At 41.9% G+C, this 17,887-nt stretch overlaps 1 protein-coding gene across 2 annotated transcripts in view; it reads left to right on the plus strand.

The window, feature by feature from the left end:
- PNPLA7 (patatin like domain 7, lysophospholipase) overlaps positions 1–17,887 on the plus strand; it is a 128,086-nt gene that overhangs the window by 43,400 nt on the left and 66,799 nt on the right. For both annotated transcript variants that reach the window (XM_076355052.1, XM_076355054.1), the window contains exon 20: positions 6,372–6,485. In XM_076355052.1, the coding sequence (XP_076211167.1) occupies positions 6,372–6,485 (114 nt within the window). The remainder of the gene's footprint in view (positions 1–6,371; positions 6,486–17,887) is intronic.

The raw sequence follows: 17,887 nt of genomic DNA on the forward strand, positions 1-17,887 counted from the left end.
AAGAGCAGCTTGTTTAAACCAGAAAAATAATTGTCCCTTGTAGTGTTTGGTTGCCCTTCAGGTAACGTTGGTTATGTTACGTTGCTGTCTTCAGTTGCAGCAGCATCATCTCCTCTCCTTGTCTAGCAAAAATACTGCTGTGAAAATCCACGCGTGTGTCTGTTCTGTGCCTGCGCTGTTCCAGTGCTTGTGTTGGCCGTTGAGGTACGGGTGTGCTACCTGGTACCTGTGCATCTGACTTGTTGCCCATCCCTTTCCTTGAGCCTCCTAAACTATCAGCAGATGTCAGTGTTGATTATTTCTTCTTCTTATGCCGCCACAGGTGCATCTGCGCTTCCTTGCACAGTGTATTTCATCCCTGTCCCTTGTGTTTCCCGTGGTGTCTTGTGATGGTCTGTCCCCAGTGCCTTTGGGTGAGCTGTTGGTTTTGCGTAGCGCCTGGCACGGTTCGGGGTGGACGTTGTGTGAGGAGAGAGCGAGGAGGCAGTTTTGGCAGAGGGACCTCTGAGCCGTTTGTCTCTTCAGTGGGGAGCCGGGGTGTCTGTGCAGGGTGTGTGCACCGGCAGCGGCGCCGCAGCCGTGCTGGGAAGCATCTGTCTGAATTGCTGTACCCCTGCTCAGGATAGTCTGTACCCCTCCACTGGTGCTGCTGGAAACTATGCCTGCGTTGAAGAGAAGAAAATGCCTTTTTGTTATTTTGACTGTTATCAGAGTTCTCACTTTGTTTTGTTAGACGTGATGCTGCTTTTGCTGAAGCGTGGCTGGATGTGTCCTGGTCGATCTCCCTGGCACGCTCTTTTGTAAGAGGATGCGTGTTTGTGGGCTGCTGGGTCTTGCCAAAGCGTCTTGTGGGAACATGAAAACTTGAGTCTACAAATACCAGGCTAATTGACAGGCAGTGATTGTGGCTTTCATGAATGAGGATTTGGATGATGAAGAGTTTAAGCTACATAATTTAATAATCTTTGGGGTCCTAACCTGCTTCCCAGGGTCTCGTTATAACCGATGCTTTCATTTCTGTGGCTGCTGTTCCCTCTTACTGCGTCGTGTCCAGGGGTGGCAGTGCAAGGGCCGAAATGCAGGGTACCCTTGGTGTGGAAAAATTACTGCTTTTTGTGAGCTGGTAGCAAGGAAAAGATTGATGTGAGGGAAGGAAACATGATGTATGAGAGAATAAAAAATTCTAGGGTGGAATAGTAGCTATGAAGGAAGAGAAACTGAAAGCAGTGCCTTATGAAAATAAACGTGGATGGGAAGGGAATGCACAGGAGGAGCCACTAGAGCGTATGAATGTGCCAGTGGTTGAAGGTCAGGGAGAATGGACCTGTGACTATAAACACAATCCTGTTGACTTGTGTCACTAATTCAGACCGGACCCATGTCCTATTGCACTGGGCAGACTTGAAAACTCATTTGGAAAGAAATAATCTACACAAGAAACTGTATTTTGAAATTATTTGCGTTTTACTGTTTGCTGACTATTAGAAAAGTCACCCAGTAATTTGTTAAAGTGAGGCTGAATTTGTATGGAGAAGCAATGTTTTATTGCCAGCAAATAGACTAACATAAAACAGCTCCAGTTTTGGTCAAGTCTTCCATGAAGTCTCAGAGAAGCTTAAGGCTAAGCATGAGAATAGCCGTGCTTATTGCACCGGGGCTATGCACACACTTAAGCAAATATTCAAAGTGATTTGTTGGATGTAGCTCAAAAAGGAATTTGGAGTAACTAGACCAACTTGCAGAAGATGACACTTGCTAGTTTTTACTTTCCAACTGTGTAATTTGGAAAGCTGTAAGAAGAACTGTCAGGGATGACTGTTGAAATTGAAGTCAAAAGAGGTCCCGAGAATATAAATTGCTTTCTCCCCTTCTTTTAAAAGACTTACAGTAACGCTTTTTCTTTGTAAAGAACGTGTAAGCTAGGGTTGTGAATCACGTGCATTGTACGCGGTAGATTCATCGTACATGTTTTTGTCACTATTTAATACTGAACTAGGAGAAGATATGAGAAACCTAGCTGTCAGAATTAACTGAAACAGTAAAAAGAGCATATGTCTATTTATAGTGGGTTGGGGTGTTTCTCTTTTTTGTTAACGTTAGGAACAACAGAACTGCAGCAGTGCAGGAGGGACCATCACCTGTGGTGATATTCATGATCAATTACAAGAACCACAAAGTATCTAACACTCGAAATTGATATGTGCTCCTTGATGCAAATTATTGATAGCATTCGAGGCATTGCTTCATGCAACTCTTAGAGGAAATGGAAGTAAAGTGGGTGGATGGGCAGATTCTTGAGGGTGTGATGGAGGTGGAGAGGAGACGTTGATGCTTGCTGTAAACAAGGAGCCAAGGGGTAGACCTCGGAGACGGGTGTGCAATGGACGGACACTTAGCATTTTTGCATGACTGCTAAAATAAGTCGTAGGGGTTGGATTTCAAAGAGAGATGGATTTCAAAGTGGACATGTAGGTTTGCTGAGTTTACAACATGAGAAAAGCGAACAACACTAGATAGTAAGATGGCAAAGAGAAGAATAGCCAGTCCAGATAGAGCAGAAAAGGCGATGGGCTCAAGCCTTCAGTGAACTCCAGGAAAACTGGAGGATTGTTTGAGAGAGAGAGGAAGAACAAGGATGGCATATGGGTGAATTAAAATAGAAAGAAAAGACCAGAAATGGGCAGTGAGGCAGAACTTGTTCAGAGGCTTGTTACTAAGAAGAAAGAATGGATGTTGCGGGAGAAGAACCGGAGATGTACTATTGCCTCAAGCAAAATACATCATGTTGACTTGAATTTGAAAAGAAGTGGGAAAGAGTCCGCTGATTCTTTCTTGCACTGGAGCAAGTGTTGTAGCTGTGTTCACGCTGGCATGGGTAAATAATGATAGTCTGGCAAGGAGCTCAGAAGAGAGCCTTGGGTGATTATACATACAAATATACAAATATATGCTCCCCTCTGGTCAGGTTGAATAAGATTAGGAAGATAATACTATTTCTTGAAACATTTGTTTATTAATGTTATTATGGAGGTGTCTTTTGTGTTGTTTGCTGCAGCCGTGGTGGGTGAGCAAAATGTTAAATTTCTTTTTTATGACCAAGGAAATAATCTTATGGGGTTGATCTTCTGATCGCAGGTGGATTGTATTCATATTAAAATTCAAGCTAGATCTCTAAGTCCTGTACTATTTACAAACCTGGAAAAATAAGAAAACTTGTTCAAAAGGTTCACTGGGCAGAGGAGCCCAGGGATTTGAATGTGCCTTAAGAATGAAATGATTTTAAGTACTCAATGTTGCATGAAACTTCTTTTTTTCTAAGCAAGAAAAAACTCTGAATAGATGACATCTCAAACGGTTTATTGAGAATAAATACAAAGAAGAAAAGTATCATTTACAGGGGAGGACTACGACTCAATGTTAGAATATGTTTTTAATCTCCAAAAAAGGTGAGAATAGCCAAATACCTATTTGATTTGGCAGATTCCCATGTGCCAAAAATCTAAAACTAGTGCAAAGAAGGCTTTATAACCACAGGGTGTAAAGAGAGGAGAGGGGAGAATGTAGTGAAGATTGAGAATAATCCTACAGATGGTCCAAATGTTGAGTGAGAGCCCTCTCGCTGCCAGTGAAGAGGAAGTATTTTATGAATTGTTTGGGATAACTAATAAAATTAGAGATTGGAAACTGAGATGATAATCCAAGGGGAAAGCAAAATTTCAATTTCTTGGTGTACAGTGTCTGGGACCCGGATATTTTCCGTGCTAGAATACCAGGGTGTATCTGCATGAAAATATGAAAGCTAATGGCAACACTTACGTAGTACCTGTATGTAAGAGTAGTACAAGATCCAGTTTCTGTAATCACTTGGGAATGACATTCAACAAATTCCCTGCAGTTGCGGGGGTCTGTAACACTGGTGGTGTTGGAAATGCCACTTGCTCCGGGGATTTGAATGGCTCCTTGTAAAGGAGGTTTGAAAAAGGTCTCCATCTCCCCTCTGATCTGCCTAGGGACAAGGTACGGTTCAATTCGAAAAGACCGAGTCACAATTTGGAGAAAAAGAAAATCCTTGAGGCTTTGTTTTAAAGTTAAAATTTAATTCCCTTTTTTACAAATCTCATCTTTTCTGAAAGACTTATGAGCCCTTTGGAGCACAGTTAATTTTATGCACTCATATATCACAAAAAGAGTGGAAAAGGATATTAGACAGCTTGAGTGTTTTTCTTTTTACAAATTAAACTCAATCAGGTGATGACTGGCTGAGAGGAAGGGTTTTATTTTAACAATTGAAACTCTTAATCTGCTTTCAGGATAAGGAAGCTAAATTACAGAACCCCAAAACTGTGATAAAAAGCTGGTAATACAGGAGAGAGATAAAACAGAAGACGTTATGCAGCCATTTGGGGAACCTAAAGGGGACTTGGTTCTCTGTAAATGTGTGTACAAAGATGGCATGACCTTTTTTCCCCCTTCTATATAATTAGTTTAAAATGTAATTACATAACAAAACATCCCTGGCATCTGAACAAAAACCAAAGGGTAGGTCTTGCAAAATGTAGTTACTTTAAATTTACTTGTGCAGTTTTTCATGCATAGCAATTGGTGTTGATTAAACTCTTCTGTACTAGCTAGAGTTAATGTTAGGAGGCTGATCTCAGCTTTCTGGACTACTTGCAGGTTTTTGAGATCTAGATGTTCTGGCTGTCTGAATTGTCCATTTTGTGCACATGTAGTCTTCCAAGAATGCACTCTTGGTGGAAGTGGGGTCATGGAGTCGCGTGTTTTTAAATTAATTTTCTTGTACTGTGGGCAGAAGTACATGCCTGGGCACCTGGCACAGCTCAGCCATTGTACAGGGCATTAGATACGTTGCGTTAACTTTTTGTGTGTCTGAGCCTTTAGTTCTATAATAAAAGCATTGCTCGTCTTGGAATTTGCTGTAAACATAAGCTTTGGAACTAATTCTGAAAAAAAACAAAAATCAACCAAACAAAAAACCCCATCAAACCCCCCAACCCCAAAACAAAACAAACAATTATAAGCTGATATATTTTCTGTTTCTTTTTCTACTGGAAAACTTAAAATGAAAAGTCATGTTCATTTTTATTCTAAGTGTCCATAAATTGCAGTTAGAGTGAGGAATTTTTTTGTTTGTGTTTTAACCTTAGCAATTACAGCTACTACAGTGACAACTATTTTTTTTTTTCAGAACGACTGATCTATGGATTTTAAACCCAGTAAACATTGCCTGTTGCTAAAACTTGCAAAACTGAGCACCAGGCTGTTTCTAAGCAATTAAATGTTGTAGATCACGCCTGAGCTCTGAATGATGCCATCTCGCCTAGCAGGCTATCTCATTAAGCATGTGAAGATACTTCACCAGGGAATTTGATTTCTGCATTTCAAAACAAAGCAAGAGCTGGTGGCGGGTCCGGGGCTCTGCAGATGGTGCAGTTGGGGATTCGGGGAACAGCTGCATTTTGCAGAGCAGGCTTTTAGAACCTGGTTTTGTTTATATTGTGTCAGGTTCTCCCTGTAAAGGAGAATATCTCTGTATTAATTTTCACTGTGTGATCATTTTCTAGGTGAAAAAATTGGGCAGTATTCAGGTAGGTGGGTACTGTCACTGTTTTCCTGTTTATATAGCACAGATACACATGCATATGTAAAAAAAAAAAAAACAAACCCAAACCAGAAAAAGCAAAGCTCACTTCTGGACAAAATGTGCTGATTTGCTCCTCATCCCTTTCTTTAATTTTTAGGAAATCTTGATTATTTCAAGGTTGTGGGTATTCAGTTTCTGAAAGTAAAATGAAAGTATTTTAGGGTGGCATTGAGGAAAGAAGAAAGAGCGAGCAGTAGAGGAGCGGGGTTTTCCTTTCTCTTAGATGGCTTGATCACAACCAAAAATGATGGATTAAAAGATGTAAGTGTTGTTGTGATGGTGAGTTCATTATGTGCTTCTGGTTGTTGTTCTGGCAAGTGTAAAAAGCAGTTCTTATTTATCCTCACTCTGGAGATGCACAGTGTGTGAGAGCTTGCAAAAGCTCAAACAGAACTTTCCCTTGTAATGCTGTCTGTCCGGTGCTATGGGTTCTAGTTCTGTGAAAAACTGCAACTGTCCGATAGCAGAGCGTGCGTCTGAGAGATTTGGATTAAATAGATGCTCATACTGGTTGCAGATGGATGTGCCTTCGGTAAGCTCCCTCTGTAAGCGCCCTTGAGGGGAAATAGCGTTCTGTTTTGGATGTGTGTGAGCAACAAGTATGACAGTCCGGTTCTTGGGAATTGTTCAGTTTCTTCATCATGACATTTGATTTTTGCAACATGTTGTGAATTATCTTTAATGTTTTGGCTGTGTACTTTTTCAGGTAGAGGCATTAACCCATCAACCTAGAGCCACAACAGTACACGCAGTCAGAGATTCAGAACTTGCCAAACTGCCAGAGGGAGCACTGACATCTATCAAACGCAAATTCCCCCAGGTAAGAAAATTAAAAGTATTTTCTGTCTATCTCAAAAGATGTCTGAGGAGCTAAAACTCTCCGTTAGCACCAAATCCTCTGGGTTTTTTGTATGATTGATGCATACTGAGAAAACATTTTGTTCTCTTTGTCTGCCTGATCTGATCTATACCAGACTTTCACCAGCTTCTCTTCCTTTATCTTCTAATCAATTTTAGCATGTTTTATTGCAGGGCTGTTTTGTATATCTGGAAGAAGTTCATGCTAAATGCAGGAAAGTGGAAAAACATTTGCTAAATGCAAAGTGGAAATCACTTAGTGCTATTGACAGTAAATGAAAGTTTGACTTCTAAAATCAGTTTAAAATGTTGTTATGCATTTGTCTTGCTCACTGGGACTCAAAGTCAACACTTGCTTATATGTACCTTTACTTCCAGAGCATTGATATTTGGGGCTTGGTTTTCTTCTTCCTTGCGTTTTAGGCTGTCAATCCTCATTCTGCAACTGCCAGTGTCCTGAAGATGGTGATTGCTCTCTTTGAATCCATCAACTCATCCATCTTCTTTAATTCACTTGACATTATACCTCTCTCCTGCAAATCTGGAGACTGACGGACTTGAAATTAAATTCTTTTGTCCCTAAGTGCATCAGGGACATTGTACTAAGCACTAAATCATTGCACTAGCCTTAAAGGCAATTCTTTAATGCTGTTACTTCAAATTATTTCTGATTTTTCTTTTTGCTGTCTTTAAGACGTATACTTATTTTACCAGATTTCTTAAAAAAAACTGCAAAAGTAATAAATCTAATTAAAATACTTGCATTCTTCTGCTTTCCTAGGACCCACAATAACGTTTTTGATTTTTTTTTTTAAAACTGTATAATATAAAGCCTGTGTTCATGCATTCTCATGTTAGAAAAACTGTGGCGGTTTTGTCTGTATTATTGCTAGGATAATTTCATCATTGCAGTATGTGTTCAGACGTTATGTCAATGAAAAATAATCTCCCTGGTTTTCCCGTAAGCATTATTTTTGCTTACGTGTTTCTGAACTTCTGTTGTGGGTTGTTAAGGCACTCTTGTTCTCTGGATCTCTCTTGAATAGTCCTCGAATTCTGCGGTTCTCTATTTAATGGAACAGATTTCCTGCCCAGGTTTATGAACTGGTAGCAGCGTGCAACTTCTGTACGTAACTAGCCACAAACTGGGTGATGACAGCATGGCATCCTGTCTTGAGTTGCCCTTTTAAATATCACTCTCCTTGTGACTGATCAGGAAGTGAGGAAATGAGCCGGCTGGAATTTAAAACCATCTTTCTCCTTACGTAGTCGATGATTTTAAATGTTACTAGTAAACATTCAAACTGGAAATTACTAGTAAGCACTGAACATGTAATATTTAGTAAAGCCTTGAACGCTGGTCTGCACAAAGGCTGTGTTCTAATTCTGCCTTTTTGTCTGGGGCAAGAATTGATTTCAGCGTCTCTCTTCCCTCTCTTCCCTTTTCCTATTCTATCAGTTGGCAGAATTAGTTCCCCCTAAAGAGTGCTCTCTGTGGAGATGTGACTCTTTTTGCTTTGCAGTTAAAGTTGATCTTGAGTGTTACATTTATAGTACAATTCAAAACATGTATTGGTAATAGAATTCACATGTCTTCCCATGTCTAAAGAGAGCAGCTTATCAGCCTCAAATTCCTGACCTTTTTGAATATGGAATTAGTTTTCTCTAGACTTGCATATAGTTTGGCTAATTAGTTGCAATGAAACAAAATGCTAAAATAGATCTTTTAAGGAGATGTGTTGCAAAAAAAAAAAAGGTTGTTAGAAAAACACATTATTGCTGCTGTTTGAGATCTCCAAATTCTAAATAGATGTTAAACTGGTGTAAAAAATGTGAGAGGTTACATTTTTACTATTAGATTATTTTAGAACAAGTGTTAGAAATAGAAAGAGGAGTGTAAGATAGACTTTAAATAGGTGATTTATGCGGCTAATGCCTTCAGACTGTCTTAAGAACCTAGGATAAAATATTTTTTAATATGATCTCAAAGTCCTTGTATCTTCTCTTTTGTCTGTTAGGTCCATCAGATATGAGAGGAGGGACTGAAGTGAGAGGGCATTGAAGTGATGGAGGAAAACAATAGGGTAGAAAGATTGAAGTCAAGTAGAAAGTACAAAGTCAACTTTAAAGTTAAAGGAGTATGCTGGAGACAAGTTTTTGAGCTGGAAACTAATAAATTGCATACAGAGAAAAGGGTCTGCGTAGCCGTTTCTTAGAAAAAGAATCCAGGCGTTAGAGGATCAAAAGCTGACCATGCCTGAACAATGTCATGCAGTTGCGAAAAAAACCTATGTCAATGGAACGTTTTTTGGAGTGAAGAAATCCTTGCATTCTTCGTGATACTGGAAAAGCTTCAGTACCAGCCTGGGGCAGCACATTTGAAGGAAGAGGCAGACCAAATGAAGAGAGTCTAGAGGACCGAAAGGCGGCTGACTAGTGTTTAGAAATATTAACCTATAAAGGCAAAAAGACTGTGAAAGGTTAAGGGAAGACACAATAGCTCTTTGAAATGTATAAAGTTGTCTTCTGATAGAAAGGGCATAAGCTACTCGCCACATTGGAATAGAGCAAATGGTAGAGAAATTGCAGCAATTGGATATTAAGAAAAAGCTGATTCTACTCCCTAGAAAGGCTAAAAGATTGTTACTTGTTTTTATAACCTCTTAAAAAATGATGTTTGAGGTAGTGCTTAGTGCTGAGCAGAGGGATGGGCCAAATGAATTCTTTCTGTCCTATTTTCTCTCCTGTTATTCTAGTAGAGTGATTTACACACAGGATTTATGATGTTGTTTTCCCCATCCAACCAGAAGTAATAAAGTAATGAAGGGATAGCAGGTGCAATAGTTTTGAAATAATTGACTAGGTAGCAAGAGCTAGCTTGTGATTCAGCAGGGTGGTGGAGGATTTCCCTCTCAGTCCTCTGCAAATCAGAAAACCGTCTTTTAGGAGGAGGAAAAAAAAAAAAAAGCAACTCTGCCTCCGTCAAACACATGCTCCCCTACTGACTGCTAAGGTTAAGTTAACCTGAGTCTCGCTTGGTGGAATAGTGATCAAACATTGGTGCTTGTCCCCTGAGTCAGGTGAAATGTTCTCTTATGTCAGAGCAGGGAGAACTGCTTTTGTTTTGGTGTTCCTCTTGGCAGCTTCTGTAGAGCCTAACTAGGGTGTATCTTAACAGCCAAGAACCGGGCGGTTCCTGAGATTGAATTACCCTTTCAATTAGTTACCCTTGAGCTTTACTATTTCCTGTCAAGGGTGAAGAACCCTTTAATTCTAGGAGTTAGTGGAGGGACTTCATCCTGCATACTTTTCACCAGTCATGGAATGCATTGTAAGAAAATATTACCTGATGGGTAAGAAAATTGTAAGCGTGGGTGGTGCTTGCCAATGAGAACAGTGCGAAATGAGGGAAATCATGCTCTATTAGTCCGTACAGTAATTCATGCTCTATTAGTCCGTACAGTAATTCAAGTTCCTTGAGCTGTGATGTACAATCTGGAAAAATCGCACGGCTGATCCTTGGGGAAGCACCGTATGCTCGCCCTCTGTTTTGTCTTCTCCCCTGGGCATCTGCTTCAGTCCTGCCGGAGACAGAATGCTGGTCTGCTGGGATCTTTGGTGTGACCCACTATAGCTCCTGTTATTCTGAGGGATGAAACAAATGGGTGAGCATGGGAAATCTAATCTCGGTTATAAGTAACAGCCAAAATTTCAGAGTATGTGCCCAGAAATGACAAAAGTTGACTTCTAGATCCTGCTCAGTCTGCAGAAGTCAAATCTACATCTTCGAGCTTCTCAGGAAAGCATCCCAACCTTGAGTCACTCTGGATATGGCATCCTATACATTCCCAATTGAAAGTGGTCCACAGTCCAAAACTTCTCCTTTGTTTTCTCGGGACTCGTGCCTGAGGGCCACAGCTCTCCAGCATAGCCATCGGGGCACTCAGCCAGCGAGAGCATTTGCTCCTCTGACAGCCGCGGTGCTTGCTTCTGGTGCTGCTTGAAGCTTTTCAGCCTTGCAGGAGTGAAAGGGAATTGATTCTTTCTATTTTCATCACTGCCTTCAGTTCTGAAAAGTAGGACAGAGAATCAGCTCACGATTTTTGGCACCACAAAGCAGTTTCGAAGCAGTAGCGAGAGCGCAGAATTTGTGAACAGATTACAGAGATGTTCTAACATCAGTGTATAACTTGGATCACATTTCATAGATGATCTTTGCCTCTACTGAGCTGAGATTGTTTTTATAATTCCAACTTGAAATTTAGACCTGCTGTAGCTGATGGAAATTGCACTGAGAAATTGCTTAGGAGCTGTGGGGGGTGGAAGGAACCTTTTGCATGCTAGAAATGCATGCTAGAAAATACGGTGTTTTTCTGCATCTTTCTTTTAATTCTCTAAGTCTGCCCTTGGGGTTTAAATATATTCAGAACCCATCATCTATCTTGACTCCTGCTATCTTTGTATGCGTATTTTAACCAGAGCTTTTCTGAAGTGGATGGAGCCTTCCCTAGGGTTATCTGCCTTACAAAGAGAGTGCGGTAGCGTGCCCTCTTTTCAGACGGCTTCCCTCAGGCATTGTGTATATTGTGCATCACGTTGTTTAAGCTTGATGTGGCACTGTGGAATAGGTCAGGAGAGGCCATGCTTCTAGATTTTTCTATACTTGTTCTCATGGCCCATTAAAATAAGTTTTCCTTGACTGTAGGAGATGTGAAAAGGAGAGAAGAAAAATGTTCAGCGGAAGCGTGGTCACCGGCTGTAGCTGCCCGACATGAGGCAGGCAGGAGTAAGTGCTTAGTCATAGCAGTGGTGCGAGACTGACATTTTTCTTCAAGACACAATTGATCACAAGCGTTAGAAGCTCAAACAGCCCCAGGATAAAGCTTCAGTTCTTCTGTGTGCTTTAGTGGCATTTGTAAAGGTGCCAGAGATTGTTGCGAGTGAGCATTTAAGATTTGCTTTGTCGCGGCAGTTCTCAAACCGTTGGAAGTTTTAATCGGAGACCCCTTGCTAAGCTCCCTGATTCTGCAACAAGCAGAGTGTTTTATCTGATCTGGGGCCACGTAAAGCTTCAATAACACCATGGTTTTATTCAAGTTGATGATCTAATTTACCTCTCCTCCTCCCATGTCCCTCAAAAAAAAAATCTTAAGAAAGCTGGTAGAGAATAATCTCAGCTCCTGGAAAGAGCTCCGCAGAAATGAACCTGCTATTATGTGAATTTGTATAGATAAAATGGCTGTTATTACTATTTTACCCCAACTGCATTTACTTTGTAGAACAGAAAACCCTTGGCAGCCCTGTTTTCATGCTAGCTTGTTCATATTGGGTCTCTGTGTGATAGAAAGACCTTTTACATGTCCTTTAAATCACAGATGTATGTGAAGGTCTATAATACCTTGCTGTGAAGGTACCGATAAATTGTTACTTAACGTATTTAATTTAAAGGTGGCCTATTGGATGACTGATTTGAAGTTTTAAAGGCTTAACTATTAATTATCTTATTTTTAAACTTCAAAGTCACCAGAGAAAGTCCTTAGCTCACCTGCAAGCCCTCTTGTTCACTGCAAGAATACTGGTCTTTTGGATCTGGGTGATGGTGGAGGATCCACTAGAGAGGATCGGAACAGACTTGGAAGGAAAACCACATTCAGTTTTGTAGTGCTATTTATCTGTCGGTTGTACAGCATCCAAACTGGCATGTCAGGCTTGCTCCCTGCCTAATTTAGCCAAGGCTGGTTTCCTAAACTAGGGACCTGCAAGAAGACACCACTGACAGGGGATGGTACTGCCCTTCCTGGGGACCGGCCCTTTGCTTTCTTGCACAGGAGCTTTCTTGCTTAGATTTAAAATAGCACACAATTAAATCTGAACCTTAGTGCAGCATGGAGCAGAGTTGACAAATGTATTGTTTTGGTTTTGTTCTTACATATATTTCTTCTCTTCTAAGAAAGACGGATTTGTACTACACAGTACCTTTTACATCAGTTACTTGTTACTGTGAATTTGGTTATTGGTGTATATTTTGTGGAATTTTCCCATGATTTCTCTAAATCAGCTTTGTTGAAAGTTAGCTAAGATAGGGAAAAGCTTTGTTTGGTACCATTAGCAGATATAATGGTTACCAGATTATATTATATATTATATATCTATTATTAGCAGATATAATGGTTACCTATTAGCAGATAGTCAATTTGCCAGGCAATCTGTACTACTCACAGAATGAAATAAATATCCATAGGAAAGTATTTTACAACTGAATTCTCATGAAAATCGCTTTCAAAAGGGCTTATTGTAAAGGAACTCTTAAGTTTCACAGTTGAATAGGAACAAAAGCTTTAACTAGAACTCAGCCTTGGAAGATTGGCTAGGTGTGGCTAACAGGTTGAAATATTTAAAAGGATTATAGGAAATACAACGCTGCAGAGTGACCGTTACCACTTGGTGTGGGAATTACAGTAGCCGTGAAGCAAGTGGTGCTCAGGATAACACCTAAGACCTGAGATGGATGGAGTAGTCAGCTGTGTGTTTGCACCGTTGCTAGCAGGTGAGGCAGAGCTGCAATACTGCCTGGCCCCCTCGCTGAAGGACGTTTGTTTTGAAACTGAAATTAGTCATCCTAAAGTAGGCAAATCCAGTGCCCTTGGGAATGTGAAGTTTAGTCCTTGCCCTGCAATGCAGAGGCTGCAGGTCTGTAGAATCATAGAATCATTGAGGTTGGAAAAGACCTCTAAGATCACCGAGTCCAACCGTCGACCCAACACCCCCATGCCCACTAAACCATGTCCCTAAGTGCCTCATCTACTCGTCTTTTAAATACCTCCAGGGATGGGGACTCCACCACTTCCCTGGGCAGCCTGTTCCAATGTTTAACCACTCTTTCAGTAAAGACATTTTTCCTCACATCCAATCTAAACCTCCCCTGGCGCAACTTGAGGCCATTTCCTCTTGTCCTATCGCTTGTTACTTGGGAGAAGAGACCGACCCCACCTCGCTACAACCTCCTTTCAGGTGGTTGTAGAGAGCAATGAGGTCTCCCCTCAGCATTAGTTAATCAGAGGGAAAATTAATGGTTTCCCAGAGCCTTCGCTGTAGCAGACGCAGAAGCAGACTTCCACGTTCAATACGAAGGAGCTGGGGGGATTGGAGACTGCTAAGAGAGCTCGAGTGGGTCTTACCTGGGATGGAGTTGATTCAGAAGCAGCCAGGAAGGCAACATGTTTCTAGGTAGAGGAGGTGGTAAGTGGTAAACTGGGACAGAGAGGTGGAATTGTGTTGAGGAAAGTGCTCTCTAACGCCATTTATCCCGTCCTGCCCTGCACAAAAGTGTTCTGGTGAGTTAATCTGAAAAGGTGAGTAGGTGGAAGGAGGAGGAATGACATTTTATTTCCCTTGTAAAATGTGTGTCTCAACTGAATGTCCTGCTCTGGGACAGGTTTTATGAATTTACAGTTGCAGTAGGGTCTGTGAGAGCAGGAGAGGTTTCGGGGTTTTTGGAGAATGGTGCTGATGCACCTGGATTCCCAAGTAGCTTTTGAGATGGAGAAATACTCAGTTTTTTAGCTCTGTAAGGTTAGTTTTCTTCCTTCTGGCCTGAAAAGTCTTTTGTATAAGCTCAGGAGAGTGAATATTTGTTTGCTTTGCTTGGTTTGTGGATTTTTTGGGTTTTTTGGTTTGTTTGTTGGTTTGTTGGTTTTTTTTTTTTTTTTTGAAAGTTGACCTAGCCATCTCTACAACCCAGGCAGGCTCCATGGCTCCAGAGTCCAGACTCGCGCTGCGAGACCCTGTAGGTGTATATTTAGGTTGCTGGCAAAGCCTTGTGGCCTTTCTGAGTCACTTCACAGCTTGAGATGGCAGCAGCGGGTAGGATAAAGTGCGCTCCGTGTCACAAGGACAAGCTTAACCTGCACTGTGGCAGTTTCAACGGCGACGCTCTGTTCACGCCTGGCCTACAACAGAAGTGCCTAATCGATGTCTCCGCTTCTCGTTACTGGTTGAAGTGATTAACTGTGATTAACTGAGCAGGATCCGCTCACTGCTAGCGCGGTTTCTAATCGTGAGGAATGATAAATTCAGCTTCCTCACAAACTGAAACAAGTTTGGCTCTGTCCCTAGTACAAGGGGTCAAAAAGTTGCGTTTACTTCGTGGGCAATTAATGATTCTCACCTAATTTAGAAACCTCCCGGTATTCTTGGATAAGTCTGGACTCCCAACTCACTCCCTTTTTGCAGTGCAGATTTTTCTTCAAACCTTAAATCCAAACTGCCTGATTCTGTGCCAGTGGATTGGGCTGCGACTCGGTGTCTGTGGAGAGCGGGGTACGTGTCTGCAGGGCTGGGTGGATGGGTGCTAGAAGAGACTGTAAAATCCAGGATGCGCCATAGGGATGAGCACACCAGATGCTTCCGACTGTGCTGTGAAGGCTGTCTAGCCCTGGGTGACGGTGACACCGTGGAAATGAGACAGTTTTGCGTGTACAGATGTCTGGGAAGTGCTCTGCGCTCTTCTGGCACCGTGCTTGGGAAAGGCGGGCGTTTGCATGGGAGAGGGGGTGGAAGTCTTGCCTACTTTTGGAAAAACAGTACCCGCGTCCATCACCGGCTCAGCTCTGCTGGGGGCAGTGGTGGAGGCTGTGTGGCACCTCCAGAGGACTGAAAATTCAGTATTCCTTCCAGGTCAATCCGGTTTTCCCAGCAGTTTTCCCAAACCCTCGCTGCCAATTCCCAGAGCTTTTCCTACGAAATACAGCTAAATAGGTAGGGTGGGAATAAGCGACTGCTGAATCACTGCCCAGATGTCTGTGCTGAGGTACCTGCCTGCCAGTGCCCTGTTACCTGCCTTTCTCCTGCCTCTGTCTCTTCCAGGCATGCTTGGAATAACTCAGTTTCCCTGCAATCCCTGTGCGTGACCTCCCAGCCCGAGGGCTAATTTCTGCTTGCTTCCTCCTCCTCCTCTCCCCAGACTAAGCCAGCCCCCTCCATGCCACCCCAGGTCCTTCCCTGGGTCCCCTGGCTTCCTTGTCATAGTCTTTTGGGCTGTATCTAGCTGTGCTGCTCCCTCTTCTCGTGCCGTGTTACTGGAGGGGTTAGATTAAAGGGGTCTGGAAACCTGAAGGGTGGTGATTTTTTTTTTTTTTTTTTTAAATTTTTTTTAATTCTCCCAGTTGTACTGAATTTGGTGAGAGCTGCTCTGGCTGCTCTGCACGGTAATGGGTGTAGGTCAGTCATTGAAGCTTGGGTCTGTTGTCGATGAAGAGATGTGATTTATATTGACTTCTCCCTCAGATGGATGGACAAGTCTCTTTTAAAGGAACACATTGCCCTTTTGTGAAAGAAAATTTAGTTTATGTAATATAAAACTCCAAGGAAATTTCAGGCCAGTTCTTAGCTCCGATCCCAAATTGATGTTCCTTCGACGTTGCCATGACTGCGACAGAGTGACTCATCCTGTTATGGTTAGCAATTTGCTTGTCTTACAAAGTCACCAGGGAAATAATTTTTCCATATCTATACGTACCAAGGCTATAAGGTTTGCTCTAGCAAACAAGACAAATAATATTTCCTGGTAATAGGAGCAGCCACCTGGAAAATGAGACCAATAGGTTCTGTTCTTAGTTCTGTCATTAACCTTGGACATTTTCTTTAACTTAGCTGGAGCTCTCCTTAGCTGTCTGTAAAGCAGAAGAAGTTATAAATACAGGAGATGGTTTTAGTAAGTAATTAAAATTCCGACGTTTGAAGTGGTTCAGAAGTGTAAAATGTTCACAACATCTTCCAAACTGCTTAAGGAAAGTCCTAGTGTGCAGATACAGGGTGTTAGGTGAATGCGTGTGAGCTGGGTATAGCAAAAGCTCGCGAGAGGCAGGTTATCTCCCTTAGCGAGGGCAATCAGCGTCATAATTTTTATTAAGAATTCCCTCTTTCCCTCCCTGCTCCCTGTAGTTGGGGCGATTTTCCATAGCTACACCCAGCGCCATTTATTGAATCCCAGAACCGCAGATCTTGGCGTTATTGAAGTGGTAACGAGTCGGCTGGGTGATCATCAGCTCTTGTTGTACTTTGGACAAATGGAAGCATTTTAGATCCTGTCTGAGATTCCAGGAGAAGGGAGGAGGCTGAGAGCTCGCCTGCCGGCGGGAGCTGCCCTCGTTCCGCCATTGCTGGTTAGTGGCAGCGGTCGTGCTGCGTCGGTGCTCTCAGCGAAGCGGGTATGGACGATTGTGTTCACTGTTGGTGCAAATAAGAGAAACGTTGAAGAAGTTGATCTTGGATCACTGCGGAGATGGTTGATGTGGCATCTTTAAGAACTTGCAGTTATGGCTACGGGACAGAAATTGCTCAAATAACCTTGTTTGGCTCTTACTCCTTGCTCCGCTGTAAGTCGCGCTGTGTTGGAAGCCACCTATTTGCTCTCCTCCCTTCCTCCTTCAGACGCTTAAAAAATATTGGCGCTTAGTAAAGCTGTGGAGTTTCATAGTCTAGGGCAATTTATTGTATTTTTTTTTTTTAAAAGCAGGATATATAAATGATTCTGATGGGCATGCTGACCTGTCTTGATGCTTACACAGTCTTTTATTTGGAAGATGCATCCTGAAGTGCCTGTTCTTACGGGAGTAGTGTGTCTGTCTTTGTCCAAAATCCAAGGTAGCCATTTGCTACTGCTTGTTTAGCTTGTTAAGAGTTTGAAGAACTTTTGTTGTTGTGGGGTTTGGTTTTTTTTTTTTTACGTCCTCCTGAAGGTTAGAGTTATTTTGACCTTGAATTATTTGTCTGGGGGAGAGTATTTAATGATTGCTCTATTAATTCTTAATGCATTTAAATATCCCTTTTCCTTATTTGGTAAAACATTTGCACATAGCTTTTCAGAATAAATGATGCATTTTCCAAGTCTATCGCTCCTTGTTATTGCAATTGTTAGTCTTCTGTTACACCACTTGTTGGGAATTATTGATTGTTAATGTTGGAGATAAGCTTGTCAGTTTTCAGCTCTGCTTGGCTATTTGAATATTCAAATATCGATGTAAGTCCTGTTGGAAAAAAAGCTGGGGAAAAAATCTGTCCCTTGAAAGGTACCACGCAAAGATGATTTGAGGAGGAAAGCAATTTCTTAGATAGTTTGTTCTGATTCTGCAGGTGTTTAGAGTGTGTATCTCTCTCTTTTATTCAAGATGTCTTAAATTGGTTACTGTAAGCATTGACTAATTCACAGGGGGTCAGGTGGAAGCAAGATTGTGTGGGGGGTCTGTGTGAGTACAGACTTGAAGCTTTTTGAGCCTTCAGTCCCTACAAAAGGTGGAGGTGTGCAACAGCCGCGGAACAAGGAGAGTGACTCAGAGGTGCAAGCACACTGCAGAGAGAAGAGAG

This window comes from Aptenodytes patagonicus, chromosome 18 (genome assembly GCF_965638725.1).
Source record: "Aptenodytes patagonicus chromosome 18, bAptPat1.pri.cur, whole genome shotgun sequence".
Taxonomy (NCBI): Eukaryota; Metazoa; Chordata; class Aves; order Sphenisciformes; family Spheniscidae; genus Aptenodytes; species Aptenodytes patagonicus.